Here is a 19,339-nt window from a genome sequence, read left to right on the forward strand (position 1 = left end):
CACCGATAACAAAATTACAGCGTAAAGTGTAATGAACATAAGAAAGCAATACGTTACCGTGTGGACTGTAATGGAGTTTCCGATTAGGTAATCAAGTTCTTGAAGAAAAATTCAAGAAATTTTCCAAAAGCTTTGGTTCATAATCACAAATGCATCAAACGTTCACAAATATACCTTGATCAAACTTCACGCCTAAATACGAGTAAGGGAAACATAGTCAGATGCGTCCACTTTTGAAGATCACACTGACAAGAGCGGCTGCGTGGTAAGGCAGCCTGAACAACATGAGCTGCAATATTTATAATAGGGTCTTGCCGAACTGTTCGCAACATACTTTCCTTTCGATTCTACAAATTGAGAACTTGAAGCCACAAGCTGCAGTAAAAACAAGCACACGGAACCCACACCACTTCACTGTTATGAAACACGGGACCGACGACATGTTTTCTCCCCTTGTGAGGTGATTCGTGGCCTTGGAGGGAGTTCAATTCTTTCTGCACAGAACTGGTCGTTCTCCTTAATAAAATTGATTTGGTTTATTTTACTTCTCTCTTCTACCACTTTTGGCTAATCGCTACGATGAGGATGAGAGATGATGTGATGTGATGAGGTGACACTCACCGCGCTGTGTTAACCATTCCGCCACGGAGGTCAGCAAAAAATTGCTTTTCAAAGTAAGTCACTTTTACAATCACTTTATTCCATATAAGATATGACTTGTGTAACATGTCTCATGCATGAATTTGTCGACCTTCGATTAAAAAAAGAAAACTTTTCTGCAAATTTGTTACGGAAAATAATATTGAAATAACAACTTGCAATGCACTGCGCTTTTCACTTTGTATAAAATTGTGACTACTGTTTTTATAAAATACTACTTTTACCACAATTTTACTTTTATCGTAAACATTAAACTTACATAGCAGGAAATTTACTACTTTTGTATTATTTCGGGACTAATTATACATGAAAAATATGTTTAGCACGTTATTTTAAACACTTCTAAGCAATTTGTGGCAAGGACTAACTCTTTTCGGTTGTTATTGCGTTGTAGAAAGTAAAGTCCTTACATATTGGGTACACGATAAAATGAGGGTGTGGTTTCAGTTCAATCTCCGTAAGTAACATGAAAACATTAGCTTATGAACAAAAATTAATGTCCTTTTGGAATTAGCAACTGCTACTTTGGTTCTTTCTGACATTTTTCGCATGAGAGTAGAAGCGTATTTATTTATTTATTTATATTTATTTATTGAACTCAACAGGTACACACCTAATTACAGAGCCCATATGAAGGATACATAGTCAATACAATTACATATATTTCTGTAATATAGAGATAGAAATTATATATATATATATATATATATATATATATATATATATATATATATATATATATATATATATATAGCATCTACAGGGTTAGTCAAAAGTATCGGGACAGGGCAGTAATAACGAGACGCGTGGACGGAGGAATATCACATGTTGTAAGTGGATATTGGTGCGGAAACTGTATTGAATGGGGGTGTGGCCATCATGACAGCCATCTTGGATTCCGCCATATTGGATATCACACAATATTTTCAAATGGAAAGGGGTATGTATGACACATGAATTTAGGCTAAAATCGTCCCACAAACGACAATCCAAACTCATTTTGGACCTATCGCCATTCGTGGAAGAGATAGGGTGTGCTACGTTTGACTGCAAAACATGAGATTTGTCTGAAAAACATTATACTGTATTACTGTGGGTAACTGTACACTGCAAATTACAGAGAGAATGAACAAGAAAACATGACATTGGCTTACAGAATGCCTCAAAGCAAGTGCTCAAACTGCTTCCCGTCGACTGTCTGACAATATGCCAACCGATTGTAAAAACTGCAAAGTGCACGTTGTAGCAGGATATACCAAGAAAGTCCTCTCGTTTCCTCCACAATGCGATTCCGTAGAGCATTCAGGTAGTATGTTTTGGTTCGATACACTCTGTCCTTCATGTGCCCCCATAAAGTAATCCTATCGGGAGATCGGTTTTCCTCAGTACCCCCAGGCGAATCCCGGAATGCTACCTTAATTCAAGGCCCTGACTTCTACTTCTCTTCATTTCTTCCCTTCCTGTCTCTAGTCCTTTCCCCGTGTTGTTTTGATAGTATGTAGAAAAAACATAATATCACAAATTACCGAATTAAAGAATGCCAGTCTAAACAATCCTTCCTTACAACAGAGTAACATACTCTTTTGTAGCTAACAATCATTATCGACGAATTAAGAGCATCAGGTACGTATAGTATGTTTTACTTTCCCTTCCACGGACAGCAGTAACAGTATTTGTCTGGATATGGACTCTACCTGTACACATTCCTTGTAGATTGTAGTCAACTTCCTCGAAGGTCAGTTGCATTTGTTATCGTCCTTGCGAAGGTTCTGCATGTCGCTCATGTTGGTGAGTGTTAAGCCAAAGGAAGGAGATTTGTGTCCGTGTCAGTGTTCAAAATGGAGCTCAGTGAACGAGAACTTATTAAGTTATTAATGATGCGTGTCTATGGAGATCGCAAGCGATCGTATACCGAGGTGTGACAGTTATTTAATGCTACATTCCCTGAACGTAACCCAATTTCGAAGTCAACCGTCGAAAGAACCATTCGACGTTTTGCAGCAAGTGGATGTGTTAAAGACGGTGTGCGATCAGGAAGGCCGAAATCGTGTAGCAACGAAGCAGTTTCTTTGGATGTGTTACAATCTTCTGTGGAAAATCCGCATACATCGACAACTAGCGTTGCCAACACGCTGGACATTTCTCAGAGTTCTGTGCAACGAATTTTAGTGCGCAGTAAGTTTAAACCCTACAAAGTGAGTTTAGTGCACGAACTGACGAAAGATGACTTTGATCGCCGTATTGAACTTTGCGAAGTAATAATGCGAAATATCGATAACGATAGTATTCACGTCAATGACATTGTATTCTCTGATGAAGCGACATTTACATACCCAATATCCACAGAAACTGAATGTTTGGGTAGGAATGATGGGAGGCATCATCGTTGGCCCTTTCTTCATTGACTGAAATCTGACAGGTGAGAAGTATTTGACAATGCTTCGTGAAGAGATTGTCCCTGCCATCCAAGTGTCCACACAAGACTTTAATCGTGTTTGGTTCCAACAGGACGGAGCGTCGAGGTATGATCGAATGGCCTGCAAGATCTCCCGATCTATCATCCCTGGATTACTTTATATGAAGGACAAAGTGTATCGCACCAAACCACACTACCTGAATGATCTACGGAATCGCATTGTGGAGGAAACAAGAGGACTTTTTCGGGATATGCTACAACGTGCACTTTGCAGTTTTTACGATCGGTTCGCATATTGTCAGACAGTCGACGGGAAGCAGTTTGAGCACTTGCTTTGAGGCATTCTGTAAGTCAATGTCATGTTTTCTTGTTCAATCTCTCTGTAATTTGCAGTGTACAGTTACCCACAGTAATACAGTAAAAATTATTTCAGACAAATCTCATGTTTTGCAGTCAAACGTAGCACACCATATCTCTTCCACGAATGGCGATAGGTCCATAATGAGTTCGGATTGTCGTTTGTGGGACGATTCTAACCTAAATTCATGTGTCATACATACCCTTTTCCATTTGAAAATATTGTGTGATATCCAATATGCCGGAATTCAAGGTGGCTGCCATGATGGCCACATCCCCATTTATTGCAGTTTCTGCACCAATACACATTTGCAACATGTGATTGTCCTCCGTCCACGCGTCTCTTTCAGACAAATCTCATTTTTTGCAGTCAAACGTAGCACACCCTATCTCTTCCACGAATGGCAATAGGTCCAAAATGAGTTTGGATTGTCGTTTGTGGGACGATTCTAGCCTAAATTGATGTGTCATACATACCCCTTTCCATTTGAAAATATTGTGTGATATCCAATATGGCGGAATCCAAGATGGCTGCCATGATGGCTACACCCCCATTCAATGCAGTTTCCGCACCAATACCCACTTACAACATGTGTCCACGGGTCCCGTTATTACTGTCCTGTCCCGATACTTTTGACTAATCCTGTGTGTGTGTGTATATATATATAATTTCTATCTGTATATTACAGAAATATATGTCATTGTATTGATTATGTATCCATCATATGGGCTCTGTAATCCTGTCCGGGACGCAGGAAATAATTAACCGATTTCAGAAATCAGTAACAAAATGGTCATATATTAAAAGTGGTTAATTCTCAACGTTTTTTCAGCATACGTGTTGGAAAGTCGTTGGTAATGTGCAATTTCCATGCCATAAATTCCAAAAACCATTACTTCAGGGAACGTTAATGGATAATAATCAAGATTTTAACATTCCTATACTTGTATTTGTACTTTTTTTTATATATATGTCGATTTTCTTCGGCTTTTGGCTAGTCCTGACGGTGAAGATGAGTGATGATTAAATGTAATTGGTGAAGAGACCCTCGCATATAACACCCATGCAATACCTGAGAACTTCAGTAGAGAGTTAGAAGGTCACAGAGCTGCCCAGCTGTATACACATAGTCTATGTTAGGAATTGTCTGTACTGAAATTGAATAACCGTATACATTCATACGATGTACGAAAATTTTGAGCCTGCCAAAACCCCTGCGCTATATGAAAAAAAGAAAAGAAAAAAAAGAAAAAAAGAGCTACGACCTCTAATACTTCATGATAACTGGTACTGAGTTCAATCTTGTTCACATGAGTGTTTCGTTGTGTGTGTGCGCGCGCGCGCGCGCGTGTGTGTGTGTGTGTAAGAAAGAGAGAGAGCGAGTGTACCTCTATCAGTTTCATCTAATAACTTTCATACCCATTGTCGTGAGTAGCCTAGGGAGGAATGTAAAAAAAAATTGAGTTGTTACTTTAACTCCACTTTATGCATAAATAGTCTAGTCTGGACTGGACCTACAGTTTAAAAACAGATCCAAGCTACTATGTGAATTCACCAGGTGTCGAACCCGGGGCCTCTTGGTTACATGGCGGCAGTATTACCACTAGGCAATCGAGGTAACCCGTTTAATATTTTTTTTTAAATTATAGAAGCTCTCAGCCCAGACTAAAGTCTTTCGTTTTACATTGTTTTAATATCATGGGAACCAAAGTTAGACAATCATATTTTTGTCGAAAAATAAACTATATTTCTATTGAAATTAAATATATTTGAACTATTTACAAAGCAGAACATACCTACATATTTTTGTAAAATGACATTTTAACAAATTAAAATATAAAATCTAACACTTATATGAAACATTTAAATATATAACTAAATCTTTACATTTTTTTCAATTTTACTCTAAAAAGTTTATTTTCTGTATGTTGTATTTATTCTTAATTCATCCTCTAACACAATAGAACGAAGTGGCGAAATCTAGAATCACATTCTCACGAAGCAATTGTATTAAACAAACATCAACTTTAACCATGAAGGGTTTTCATTTTTCTAAAGTGAAATATATTGATCACTGTAGACTCCAGTATGTCAAATTTACATTCAGAAATTATGTTCATTATTTTAAACACATTCACACATAACGTATATATACATATATAATACACAATAATTGTTGTTCAATTATTGACCGATATATTACATGTATTGTTGTGTCATTTGTATTGTTAATTCCTCTCTATGAAGCGGAATTTCAGTGGTTTGGAGGGAGCAACAAGGGTTTTCTGCACGTAGGTCATTTCGCCATAGTGATACTCCACCCTGAAGTGCTGCATCATCTGAAAGTACAAATATAATGATCCATCATTGAAATGTCTTGCAAAATTTCAGTGCTGACATTATGCATATTTTGATTACGGAAGTCTACAAAAGAGGCCTGACTTTGCTTTCTAAATGCCACACTGCTATTTATAAGTAAGTTATCAATATATATTTTCCATTCATTTATATGTAGCTTTTTAATTGCTCAATTTGTAAGATTTTACCACGATATTAAAAAAATGGGATGGTTGTTTAATAAAGGTAGCTTTCGTCCTGGAGTACTGAATCCCGCGGATAGCAATCCTTTATCAGATTTTCCTTGGTTAACCTGGGTCGTTCCAAGCGAATCACCTTTTACTGGCTTTTATTCGAATCGGCTATGTAAGGGACCCGACTGAGTAACGGGGGTTGACAGTCTTACGTTTTTTTGGGCGAGACTTTTATACCTTGGAAGGTTCTCTCGGTGCCGGCAGAGTTGCTGTGTCTAGTCCTAGGGTTAGCGGTCACTGGTCAACCATTTTATTTCATGGAAATGCATAGATAAATCCACGCATTTTGTTGTTTTTTTCGTAATCGTATCCGAGTGGATCAAGGGACGCGTTTATTTTTAAGTATATCTCTACCCGTTGGCGAAAAGCCAAATACTTTGTTCCGCGAAATTATCATCTTAAAATTGTAGATTCGACACTGTCAAGGTGTCCGGTTTTTATTTAATCTGGTATTAAATGAACAGTGACAAGGTGGTAAAAGAATCACAGATTTATCAGAATTTCAAGAAAGCGCTTAATAAGTTGCTGTAATTTCAAAAATATTTAGTCCCTTTTTGCGTGGCAAATTTATAGAACAAACAAAAAAGGGAGGGAATTAGAGAAACTTGTCATATATACAAGTGTCTAGCTCATAGGCTAGAACTTTATATTTGGGTGTGCACAAAGAAAAAAATTAGGTCTTGTACCTTTTTAATAGAATATATTTTGCAACACAATCACTTGGCTCTTTAACTGCATTGATGTTTGTAAAGGAATATAAATTCACTAAATGACAGTGTTGAAAATTTCTGAATATATGTAATAGAAAAAATCAAATTGCATAGAAATTACACACACACACACAAATGTTCATAAATGTTACAAACAAATACATCAAAATACACGTCATCTATAACAAGAGACGTCTGTCAAATGGTACAATGTTCTTAAACTCATCAATAACTTCATTTACATCAATAGACTAAGCTTTTTCCTGTTCCCCAAATAGCAAGAGCAGGGCTTTCAATCTATCCTGCTTCTGAGTTGCTCTTCATTTAGTTTTAACTTGGGTAAGTTTGGAGAAAGCTGTCTCTCACACGTGCAGCTTGTGACAGGTATAGAAGAAAAGCGCTGTAGTACAGAGTAGAATGCAGTAAATATCTTCTTTCTCAAATGACATCAAAAAATCGAAAAACTACAGACACTCGTTTCATCAGCGATAATGCACACGTTTGTACCTAGTAATGACATTTTTAACTTCTTACCAACTGAAGCTTATTTTCTCTCTTATTGAAATAAGAAGCCCATTAGGGTGTGCCTGAGCACACCCGGCACACCCCGTAGCTACGCCTATGGTCTAGCTTACATATTTTTTTTAATTAGTACTGCGGTCTAGGCCAGCGTACGAACCACTAATTTATATATTTGAAAAATAGTATTTCATTAATTGGATCCTGTCAATTGTAATGTGGGGTTATTGCATTTGTAATTATTTGTATATATTTAATCCACGAAATAAATATTATTTTTATATAATTCTAAACTGAACGCGTGGGCTATTCTTCAAAGATAAGATAATTGAGTTTTCCCCTAATATCCATGGTAAAGAATATGGTAGCTATTCAGTATATTTTAATTCGATTGAACCCTTTCGTTAGTTTTTTAATGTGTAATGCAGAAAATTTGCCTGAGGAATTAAGGTAAACCCAGGACGGGTGGCGCAAGGCTGGTTACTCCCCCTGGAAAGCAAAATAAAGCATAACAGTATGCAGTGTACAACAATAATATTTAGAAAACAGTACTATTGCTTCACTAATATCATATTTTAACCTTGACTAGCAATCCTCGCTCTTGCATTATATTTATATGATAGATGTATTCATTAGTCCATCCTCGTATGTTTGTAAAGCCCCAATCTCACCACTCACTCACTCACTGACTGACATAAATGTTCTCCATGAAGGAAGCCCCGGAAGCAAAAATTGCGCAAACACGACCCCCATGAAATTGTCTCAAAATGCCGAGAAAGTTAAGAAATCACTCACTTGTCCCTTTCTTAAGGGTGAAAATGCCCTTTTTTCACGTCCTTACCAACCTGTTTCCATGGCGCATTTTTCGCTCACATTGTTTGCTTCGATCTTCAGTAACACACAGATGAGTCAACTCCTGGTTAGAAAAGGTGCTTCAGACGTAAGAGTGACATCTACATAAGAAGATGATTCAGTCGAGATACAATTAGATATTGGTATACTTAATGCGAAAATATCTTCATCGTGCTTGTTTTAACTAAATGTTTAGAGGTATTACAAACAATTATTTAATGCTTGCCATGTTTGTTGTTGTCCAATTGAACGGACGTTGCTAGGGAACTTATAGAAAGTTTAATTTCATCCCGAAAACTACGGTGAGTGAGTTAGACCTGAATTTTCGTATTTCATAACAAGAGAGTCGGAATTTATTACAGAGGCAAGGTAGGAATTTGAGGGGAAAGACGGAAAACAATCATTTTTCAATTACGTTTACAAATGTGAAGATGTTGTAAATATTGCTTTTTCAATTTAGTGTCGCTATTTAATTCGTTTACATAACACATCTAACTAAATATCTTGAAACGGTTCTTACTTACCCAGATTATTATTAAGAAAATAGACAGTAATATTTTTATGTGTACCATATTAGAGCTCGTACACACATGACGTTGGGTTCAAAACTTTTCATATAAGCGAACCACGTCGGCGAGCGCACGAGACGTGACCAAGGACCACGTCGAAAGTGCGCGAGTCTTTTATATAATCTCTTCAAAGACACGACCGTATCGAAGTTCATAATACACAGAGTGGCATCTGTTGGGGGATTTTGTTTACAAGTGTATTCATGTTTCTAGGCTTAAGAGATTGGGCTGTAAACGTACAAACAAAAAAAAAAAAAAAAAAAGTTTAACACTGTTCTTTCCTTTAGGGGTTGAATAGATCCAGGGATTTGGGATGTGAATTGAAGAGTCAGTGAATGAGGATAAACTATTTTATATATCAAGAAGTAGAAGTACCACTAATATTACATTAACACTTACTTGATACCTTAAAATATACATCCGTAAATGAGTAGCGAGGGTAATGTGCTGAAAAGCCAGGTTCTAGGTTCGAGTCTTGAATAAGATATGCATGTGTAATTGTTCTTATCCCATAGATAAGCAACCAGGATAGAAATGCAACCATAAAATAACATAGTAATTACCTTCGCAATAAGAGTCATCACTTCGAGTTCTGCAAACCGGCGACCAATGCACATCCTGGGTCCAAAGCCGAAAGGGAGGGAGACGAAGGGGTGCGTTTTCTCAGCATTGACTGGACAATCACCCTCGGATCCTTTGGACTTCAGCCACCGCTCAGGGATGAAGCTCTTGGCCTGAGGGAAGTGTTCCTCCATCCGACTCAGCTGCATGTGGGGCAACACCACCATTGTCTGGAACAAAAACGTTTCCATTCAAAGCACGTTCCTCGCGGTACTTGTATAGACTCTGTTTCAAAGTTCGATTCAGGATGGGAATACATTTCAATGGCTCTCATTACACTTCCGGTCCTGATCTTCCATGATTGTGGCAAATATAAGGTTCATCGTACTAAAATAAATCAATTTAATCACCTCTGATGATTGTTACTTGAGCACGTGATCACAGCGTCTATTGCAAATGTTTTCCTTGGGAAAATATTTGGACCTAAAAGGGATGAGGAGACAGGTGTGTGGAGGTGGTTACATTAAATTGAAAGAAATGCTTCTGCAGGAACAGTAGCACATACTAGAAGTAAACTGGCACTCAACAAACGACAAAACACTCATATTCTATAGGGCCTCCCCCATGGCGCAGTGGTAGCGTCATTGCCTTGTAATCAAGGTGTCCCGGGTTCGATACCCGGTGGAGGCACAAGTGGTTCGGATCCCACTTTAAACTGTAGGTCCAGTCCCGATTAGCCTTACTGTGCATAAAGTGGACTTAAAACAGCAACTCAAACTCATATTCTATAACCGGAACTATTGGAATTTTATTACTATCTTCAAATTATTATTATTATTATTATTATTTACTTAAAGGCAACCTTATGCTAACATTCACATTTATATTTTTCTTTTTACATTTGTATTTTTTTAAATATTTTTGTTCTTTCACATTTATATTATCTTATGACTAATATTACTGTAATAATAATATTCGTAATTGTAGGTAATGTGAAATTCTTTATTTCTCTTTAGTGTTATAACGGTCAAATATTGAGTGACAGGTAATTGATCTAATTGCCCGTTATTAAGAATTAATTACAATTGGTAATATTAAACCGTCGCGAATAAATGTGTCTAGCGACTGCCTTAGCCAACGCTAGCTTGCTCAACCACTGTTTTTCGCCCGAATCCGGATTTACATGCATTCATATGGAAGATAGCAGGAAAAGAGCAACTTCTAAACCAATGGACCGAATTGGAGGAGATTTTAACCAGCGGAAGACCACATCATGAAAGTACAGATTACAGAATTTCAGCCTAATCAGAACAGAACTACGGGAGTTATAAATTATTAACGATCTATCGCTGGATACAATGGAAGACGATACCCTGTGGAGATAGCGCTTGCTGTCCGTGCACAACACAATAGCGGAGGATTTAGCCTAATCTCTGCACGAGGGGCTGGTACCAGAGGTTAAGGACCGGACTGAGCGTTGACCAGGATAGGAGGACAACGGTCAAAGCACCAGAAACAATAAATAGACACATAAACACAGAGGCTAGAGCGTCACCACGTTCAAATCTTGAATAAAAGGGATGATTCGGAATAGCGAGACACAGTTTGCCTAGAATCGACACCGGAGTGTGAGCTACGCGCGACCTAGCTCGGAGTCGCGATCAGACTCGTGGTCTGGATTTGTTTTTTGACTCGAGTGAGTGTTTAGACCCATGGAGTAGAGCAGAGTAGACCCAGGGGTTCGTTTCCCCCTCGCCGTCAACGCATCCGTGCACATACGTGTGGTATGTGAGAATAACACCAGACACGTCCACCTGTGTCAATCGTCCGAAACAACGTCCTAAGTTAGCAGAAGTTAATAACAATTGATAGCAAAGTTAATACCGAAGTGCATAACAGCCAATACTAAAGTTAATAACATTTAATATCCATGTGTGTCCATGTGAAACCGCGAATGGCTCATTACGTATGTTCGTCTCATCGCCCAAGCCACGTATCTCTACGTACGAGTGACAGCGAAGGACTGACCTGTTACTACGCTAGTTGTCGTAGGGAGTCGACAGTGTACGTGTACCGTCATGGACGTGCCAGCGAAGTGAACGAGTGAAGCCAGGATCCGATGATGCCAGATGGAATTGCCGAGTGACCCATTTTCGCCAACCAGGATAACCGCGAAGTACATCGCTGGAATGTGGACGCCTTCCAAAACTGTAGGACCACTTTCACCCGACCCAGGTCAGAGGGAATGCAGCGAAGGAAGATCCAACCATGTGCGTGTGTGAGAGAGATGACGCCAAGCTACCGCGAATCTGCGTAAATCAAATCATTGCATAACTTAAATCAGTGCTATGGCATAACTAGACATCCTTATTCCGGCGGAATAATCAACGTTATAGATCAGAGTTTATGTTAACAGCCAAACAATAGTTCATTGAAATATATTTGTACCTTCAGAAAAGATAAAAGGGTTCGCACAAAGAACAATTATTCACATTATACTTAAAACTCTAAACGGTAAATTGTAAAAGGCAAGGTAGCCAATAAAAAGCATGAGTATAGTCAAAGTATTAATTAATCTAACCTTTGTAATTGTCCTATTGTCACAATATGCCATAGAATGTGTGTATGAGTGAGAGATCGAGTGAAAGAGGGCAAGATTTACTGTGTATTTATCTGTGTTCTAATATATGTGTATATTCTGAACCACCGTAGTATTATGTAACGTCATTTCAGGTACTTGAAAACAAATCCTCCTAGGTTTATTCTCGGTAACTCCGACTGTAGGCACTTATCCTGACAGTATTATAATTCATGTAATGTTAAATTAGGTGACAGGTGTGTCACGGGGAGCGATTCTGCGTTGTTGCGTTGCTTTGTCATCGTTGCTTAGTTAGTTAGTTAGTTTTTTTAAAAGCATGTAACAGTGTACTAGTCAAGCTTTCCATCTGTATTCATATTATATATACTTATATTTTCTTACGTATCTCATGACAAGGGTTAGGTGGTAGAGCAGCCTACGACTGAACATCGCCCGCTAAATAAAGGAATTATTATTATTATTATTATTATTATTATTATTATTATTATTATTATTATTATTATTATTATTATTATTATAATTTAGGACTGCACAGTTTGTATTCATGTCCGAATAGTAATAGAATAATTAAATCTAGAAGACTTAGGTGGGCAGGCCATGTGGCACAAATGGGAGAGTAAAGGAGAGTTTACAGGATTCTTGTTGGGAAACCTGATGGTAAGAGACCTGTAAGAAGACCAAGACTTAGATGGAGGGATAACGTTGATATGGAACTAAAATAAATCGGTAAAGATGGAAAAGATTGGATTGAGCTTGCCCAGGATAGCGACAGATGGAAGACTTGTGTTGCTGCAGCCATAAACTTTCGGGGTTAAGAAGGCTAGATAGTTAGTTAGTGCAACAACGAGTGAGAACGTTAAACGCGTTCATGACTTGATTCGCACCGTCAAGGAGATCCCGGGCGAATTGGTAATTTCTAAAATGAAGCCATTGTGTAGCGAATTCTTTCCCAAGGGAACTACAAGTCATGAAGTAGCAAGCAAATTGTGAATCCCTGTAGAGTCTGTGAAAGATAATTTAATATCGACGAGCAGGAAAAATTACAAAAGGCATTGTGTTTCTTCGTCACAATGAAACACCTCATTCGGCACGTACCACAAAAACCATCCTGGAAAAATTCAAGCAAAAAGATTGATAAGCCTCTCCCTCAGCGACGACGCCAGAAAAAAAAAAATGAGTGAATAGGTAGAAGGGGGAGATATATTTCCCGGGGAGGCAGTCACATTTAATGTACCACCAAATACCATCATATTTATGGCAAAATAGCATTTTTTACCGATTCCTTTGTTGGGAAGCCGAACAGGTCTACCAGAGGGCATTTGCCCCTTCAACCCTATGTCCCCGTTTCACTGCTCTGCATCAAATAAAATAGCTAGGTGAGAAAGGTTATTGCACGTTGGGCGGGAAAAATTCGCAGAAAGCATGGATAAACTTTAAATATAGGCTACTTGGTTCTGGTTATGTATAAAAGAAGCTTTTGCAATGAACTTTCAAGGAAATACGAAATTAGCTCCTAATGTTTCATGTTTTTTCATGCTTTTACAACTAACTTTTTGATACTGCCTCGTAGTCTCTCTATATGTGAAGGACCTATGTTTATTTTTCTTGTTAACTAAACTTACCCCTTTGGGAATTCGATAGTTTCCTATAACAATGTCATTTACCATCGTACGTCCGTTGCCAAGTACTACAGGTGTTAGCCTGAAAAATAATATTAATACAATAATTACGATGTAAAAATATAAAAGTAATTGTTCATGTATATAAAACATATAAAACAATAACATCAGTGTAAAACACACACTTGAAATAAATTTGGTGTGATATTGTCACCGATACTGATTATTTTAATAGAGAATGAAAATTCATAATAAAGGCTAGTAATTTATTTTTGCCTCTCTTAACACTTGGCAATGCAAATATTTATTTACTGTAGTATAATAATGTAAAACTTTGTAATTCATTTCCAGTACGATCCTGCTTTAAAATAAATCTGTTAATTTAGTGCATTGAAAACTATAGCGCTGGTAATAACGTTACCTATAATTTTATAATTTACATTACTAACTCTAGAAACATACTTAATTACATGTGCATGCTGTTTTCTAAGAAACTAGAAATTTTAACAGACTATTTTCCTTTTATTCTGGTTTTCATCTTGTAGGTGAATCTGAACTTGCAAATTACAACTTACAGAATTTCATACAATTGTGTCCTGAAGGTGTCAAAAGCATACTGCCTCTCACTCACCTCATTGTTTCCCTAACACAAGCTTTTAGGTACTTCATGTCTTCCAAATTCTCCCCAGAAATGTTGCTATTTCTTGAAGGCGAAATCTTCACAATATCCTTGTACAATAATTCCTGTTTTTCAGGATTGATAGCCAAGTGATAAAGCGTGTTGGCTGCTGTTACGGACGTCTGAAATATGCGAATGTGCGTTATAGATAATGCAACATTGATCTAAAGTGCTTAGTTATTTCATATCGATGTACATGTACGAAATATTAAAATGTTAAAGACAAAAATAATATATAGTTTTGTAATATTATTAATGTAGCACAAGTAAAGGGATGAATGAAATTGAACAAAACATTGTGTGGAAGGGGGAAGTAGCTATAGAGAAAAGACTAATTTATGCTTTAAAGGATATATCTTTATCCAACAGCCTTCAAATTAATTTTAACACAAATATTATTTTCTGCGAGCTTTGAGCTGTTATTTCAAATATTTACATTAGATTCCTTGTTCATAACATTTTTATTGTTTTAACTGATAAAAATCCTTATTTTATAACTCCAATAATTTCAAAGTAAACATTCAATACTCATGAACATATGAAATCATCATCTAATTTGTTGCATGAAACTAACTAACACCGTGGGGTAACATTCATTTAAGGACCAAAATCTGCATTGGGTTACGTTTTAGGTCTTATCACAACTGTTTTCTGGTTCACAAGACCAGAGTCCGCTACTATTGCCTGGCCTTCAAAAGTCTGGATCAACGCCAAAATTTTGGAGTTCACATCAGGGATCGAATCCGTAACAGCTCTTACCAGGGGCAACAGAGCTAATTATTCAATTATGCAGGAGATTATTGAATGTTTACTATGAAATTATTGGAGTAATAAAATAAGGATTTTTATCAGTTAAAATGAAAATATGTTATGAACAAGGACTCTAATGTAAATATTTGAAATAACATCTCAAAGCTCGCAGAAAATAATATTTGTGTTAAAATTAATTTGAAGGCTGTTGGATAAAGCTATATTCTTCAAATCATAAATTAGTCTTTTTAAGATTCATGGTTTTATTAATTAAAATGAATGTGCACATGAAACTTAATGACAGTATCAGAAACAAAAAAAAATTGCAAGTTTCAAACAATTATTTTAGTGTACATACGTTCAAGACACTACAAATTATCCATTTTAAAGGAATTTTCTTCCTATAACATAAATTTTGCTAATTAACTAACTTTATTATTACCAAAAAAAAAATATTGGAGTATACAATTTTAACAATGTTTCAGTAATTGTAATATTGATGTGTACTTTTTTAAACATTCTACATTTTTGTTGGTTGCGTCATTTCCAGTACAAGATCACAAACGGTTTTAGATTATACTGACATTTTCTTTGTGATTTCTCTTATCAATTCCTATTCAATAAGCTAAGAATGAAAATAAAGGTAAGTTAGAACTTACAGTATCAATGCCTGCCATGAGCATATCCAGTGCCATTATTATGGCAGTTTTGGATGTAGAATCTCGAGCAAGGAATCTCTCGAGGAGAGTCATTTCTTCGTCGCTGTCCACTGGTTTGTTCTTTAACTTATCCATAGCAGTGTATATGTGTCTCGAAGCTACTCTGAAATGTACAAATATATACATACAAATATATAGATATATACTACATAGACACACAAACACACACATATATACACAGAATACGTGCGGGGTGCAAACGTTTGGAGACTCGAGAATGTGTAATTCTCATACTAGAATTCTGTTCATTAACTGAATTATTTACGGTTCCGTGGGACTCGATTTCGGAATTGTCAGTGAAGTGATCGTAACATTTTATGTGCGTCCTTCGATATTTTCTTCTCTTTTTAAGATTCGTGGTTTTACTAATTAAAAAATAATGTAGGTTTATTTAAAGATTCGTAGTTTACATTTCTGATTTTAATTCTTTTTAGCATATTTACAAATATTTCAGTGATGTATTGGTGTTTGAAGGCGCGTGTTAATAGAATATAAGTCCTCAAATTAAAGAAGCATAATGGGTTAATAATGATAATTAAATAGAACAATGTACAGTATGTTCTCAGTAGAAAAAATGGCAATTTAAAATTATTCAACTCTGCTTGAAAAAAATAACATCATTATAAACTATGTATTATACATAAATCTAATTGAAGTTTACAAAATATTTTCAACCCGACGATATCTCAAAGAAGATCATTAGAATTTAACCTTTCTTGCTTTCAAAGAAGCAAAATCATCAATTATCCTATCAAAATTGACCATGTCTTGCAATTTATATTTCAATTTAGAATATTGAGAGCTTATTTATCCTCTCATGACCCATTAACGAAAGAAAGCTTTGAATGCCGCCCCCTGTGTATGACGCCCTAGGCTTCAGCCGTCCGATCCTACCCCTCGCTACATGTACAATCACCTGAATTTACCGAGTTCTTTGGTAGTAAAGTCAAATAAACCACATCATTCATGACCGTCTGAATGGCCCTTATTTTCTAGAACAGGCACACAAAACAGACAGGTTCACTATACCTAGTTTTCAGGTGTAATAACTGATTACTTTCTTTTACTCACTCGTTGAAGTAGTCCATCGCACTAGTGTACTTCCTCCACATCGGGGTCGAGATATACCTCCAGATAGGGAGCTGGAAATCGAGTTTCATCATAGAATCGAGCACCACCTGGACACAGTCGATCATTCTCTGAGGCTCTGAGTCCGGCTTCAGATCCTTGTCCAAGCACCCCAGCCTAGCGTCCAGCGCTACCATGGCAATTGCTATCAAGATTCGAGCCATTATTGTAAGGTATAACAAAGCTTAGATATTAACAATGAATATAAAATTATGGCAAAAATAGTTAAGAAAATCCTTCACTTGACCTAAGACCATTAAAATGGAAATACGACGAACAGACATTGCAAGTGAATTTATTGAGGTAACACACGAAATATCGATAGTGGGCATTTAAAATGATAGCGCACATAAATATATACATAAATTAGATAAAGTTAAGTTAACATATCAAAACTGCCATTAACGTAATATAAGCTGAATGTATAAATACACCAAAAAGAAATGGTTCCACTTAGGTTCATATTCTGCAGGATACCAGAAATAATGTAAGATACAGCATTACGTAGAGCATAAAAAGGAACTATACCACATAAAATTATATATTTCTTGAAATTCTACAATCGAATACAGTGTATTTTCAAAAATTAATATTTTATTCTTTTTACTTTTAAATGGCGTGGGGTCTCTCAATATGTTTATAAATAATTGGTAATGACCTTGTGTAAATAATTGGCCGTGTAAAATAGACCTTTTTGGTACAACGTTATTTGCACTTTTGATTAAGGCATTCGTTCGAACACAGGTAATTGAACTATGCATACATTAAAATTCACAAAAATCCGTAGATTAATCAAAATCCATAACAATTCTTGCATTCAAAGTCCCGCGAATTTTTTAAAAAGTTCAATAAATGATAAATGGTTAATTTTATGGGGGAAAATAAACAAAATTGAGGAGAACAGTGGAAAATAACGGTCTTAGACCGTCATTTCTCCAGTTGTCTTTTTACGATGTAACGAGTTGAACGGTCGCGTCACGATTTCGCCACAAAAAGTTCTGCACGACCGAAGGGTGAAGGAGGGTAACAAGGGTGCATTGTCTCGGCGCTGCATCATTGGAGATGCAACCAAAGGAAGTCGGTAAAAGAAATACTGACGGGCACTTTTTTAAAAATTCACAGGTGGCACAGTTCTTGAAGCCTAACATCAATTAAGACTGCTGTCATTTTCGGCTGATAGGAACTGTATTCATTTTCCTTTTCTGTTTCTAAAAATTAACAAAATAATTTGCAGTATAATTCATGCACATGCTTGTTTTTAACCCTTCTTCTTCAATAAATGTTCGTTGAACTAGTAAGTTGAGCAGTGAAAGTTCCAACCAAAGGTTAATACTCACATTCCAAGGACCACTTGAAGAGTTCATTCAAGAAGTTCTCTGGCATTTCCATTTTGGAATCTCTCAATTCATAAACCCTGAAAGAAAGTTACTTTAGTTGCACCATCCATTCTGACCATAAACGCACAGAATATGAATCGTAATACTGTGGCGTGCTTTCAAAAGTTCGGTAGGTGTTGTAATAACACTTCACACAAATCGAGTGAGTAATGATACAATATTTATGAACTGTACCTAACAATAGTACTAGTAATTCCTAGAGGAAACACATTTCTTTAAATTAAAATCTAGTTCATGTTCGTTGCAATTATTTATTACTGATGTGGTTGTTGTTTTCGTGTACGGTAAATTGAACGCTTTTTATCGTTTTGTAGATATTTGAAGTACATAGTACGATTTGATTACATCAAGTTTTTTGAAAACATATTGATATATTTTCACAATTGATTTTGCGTGCCCTTAGCTTCCGGAACTTTATACAAAACTTCAAACCTGAAAAGCAAATTTTAAAATTTAGATATTTACCGTAAGGTAAATATTGGTGAAGATGTTGTTTCCTCAGGATATCTATCGTGTGAGTTGTGGATAGAGAGGCGAGGGAGGAACCAAATTTTCAAAAGCTTGAGGAAATTACTACGATATCCTGAAGATGACTGTGACGGCTCTCGAGAACAGAAAACCTTCCGCAACTAACCTGAGCGATATCCTGAGAAAATTTCTCAATCGTTCATCATCCAAAAAGCTTCAAGACCTGCTTCAATACTATGATGGTTCACTTAGTTTAGTTCAGTACCATTCAAGCACAATATAAAAGAAAAAGTGAATCACATCACAAAGACATTCACCTGTCGATGAAGTCGTCCGCCACATCATTGATTGGTCCTACGTAAAGTTTCGTTGTCTTCGGCTGCATCATGGGCTGGTTCACTTTGCTCCTGAAGGCCTGCCACGCTTCCCCTTGTCTGCAGAAAGAAGCACGGTTAAAAAGAGCTGAGAAAATACCAACTCGTTGTGGTTCAAAATCTATGACACAAGTTTAAATACGTAAGTCTACTGGTTTTCATTTTGAATTGAGTTGGTTTTCATACGGTTGGCGATTTTTATAATTTTATAATATATACCGATTATGACGATTTTTATACCGATATTGAATTATCAGTGATACAGATACAAGTCATACAACTGAGTCATTCCACACCATTTCACCAACCTTTGTCGTTCACTATTTTTAAAAATATTTATAATTTAACCACTTTAACCTAGAAGTGTTCA

The 19,339-nt window shown here is 36.5% G+C and overlaps 1 protein-coding gene across 1 annotated transcript in view; it reads right to left on the minus strand.

Annotated features, from left to right (window-relative positions):
• Positions 1–5,247: 5,247 nt before the first annotated feature.
• The window catches only part of LOC145985906 (putative cytochrome P450 49a1), a 29,496-nt gene continuing 15,404 nt past the window's right edge, over positions 5,248–19,339 (minus strand). Inside the window, exons 4-11 of the mRNA XM_083120043.1 lie at positions 18,913–19,029; positions 18,068–18,144; positions 16,674–16,875; positions 15,543–15,705; positions 14,086–14,255; positions 13,458–13,536; positions 9,239–9,466; positions 5,248–5,773 (exon numbers count right to left, since the gene is read on the minus strand). Of these exons, the coding sequence (XP_082976169.1) occupies positions 5,663–5,773; positions 9,239–9,466; positions 13,458–13,536; positions 14,086–14,255; positions 15,543–15,705; positions 16,674–16,875; positions 18,068–18,144; positions 18,913–19,029 (1,147 nt within the window). The 3' untranslated portion in view covers positions 5,248–5,662. The remainder of the gene's footprint in view (positions 5,774–9,238; positions 9,467–13,457; positions 13,537–14,085; positions 14,256–15,542; positions 15,706–16,673; positions 16,876–18,067; positions 18,145–18,912; positions 19,030–19,339) is intronic.

The sequence above is a fragment of the Lepisma saccharinum genome, chromosome 3, assembly GCF_977018435.1.
Source record: "Lepisma saccharinum chromosome 3, izLepSacc3.1, whole genome shotgun sequence".
Classification (NCBI taxonomy): Eukaryota; Metazoa; Arthropoda; class Insecta; order Zygentoma; family Lepismatidae; genus Lepisma; species Lepisma saccharinum.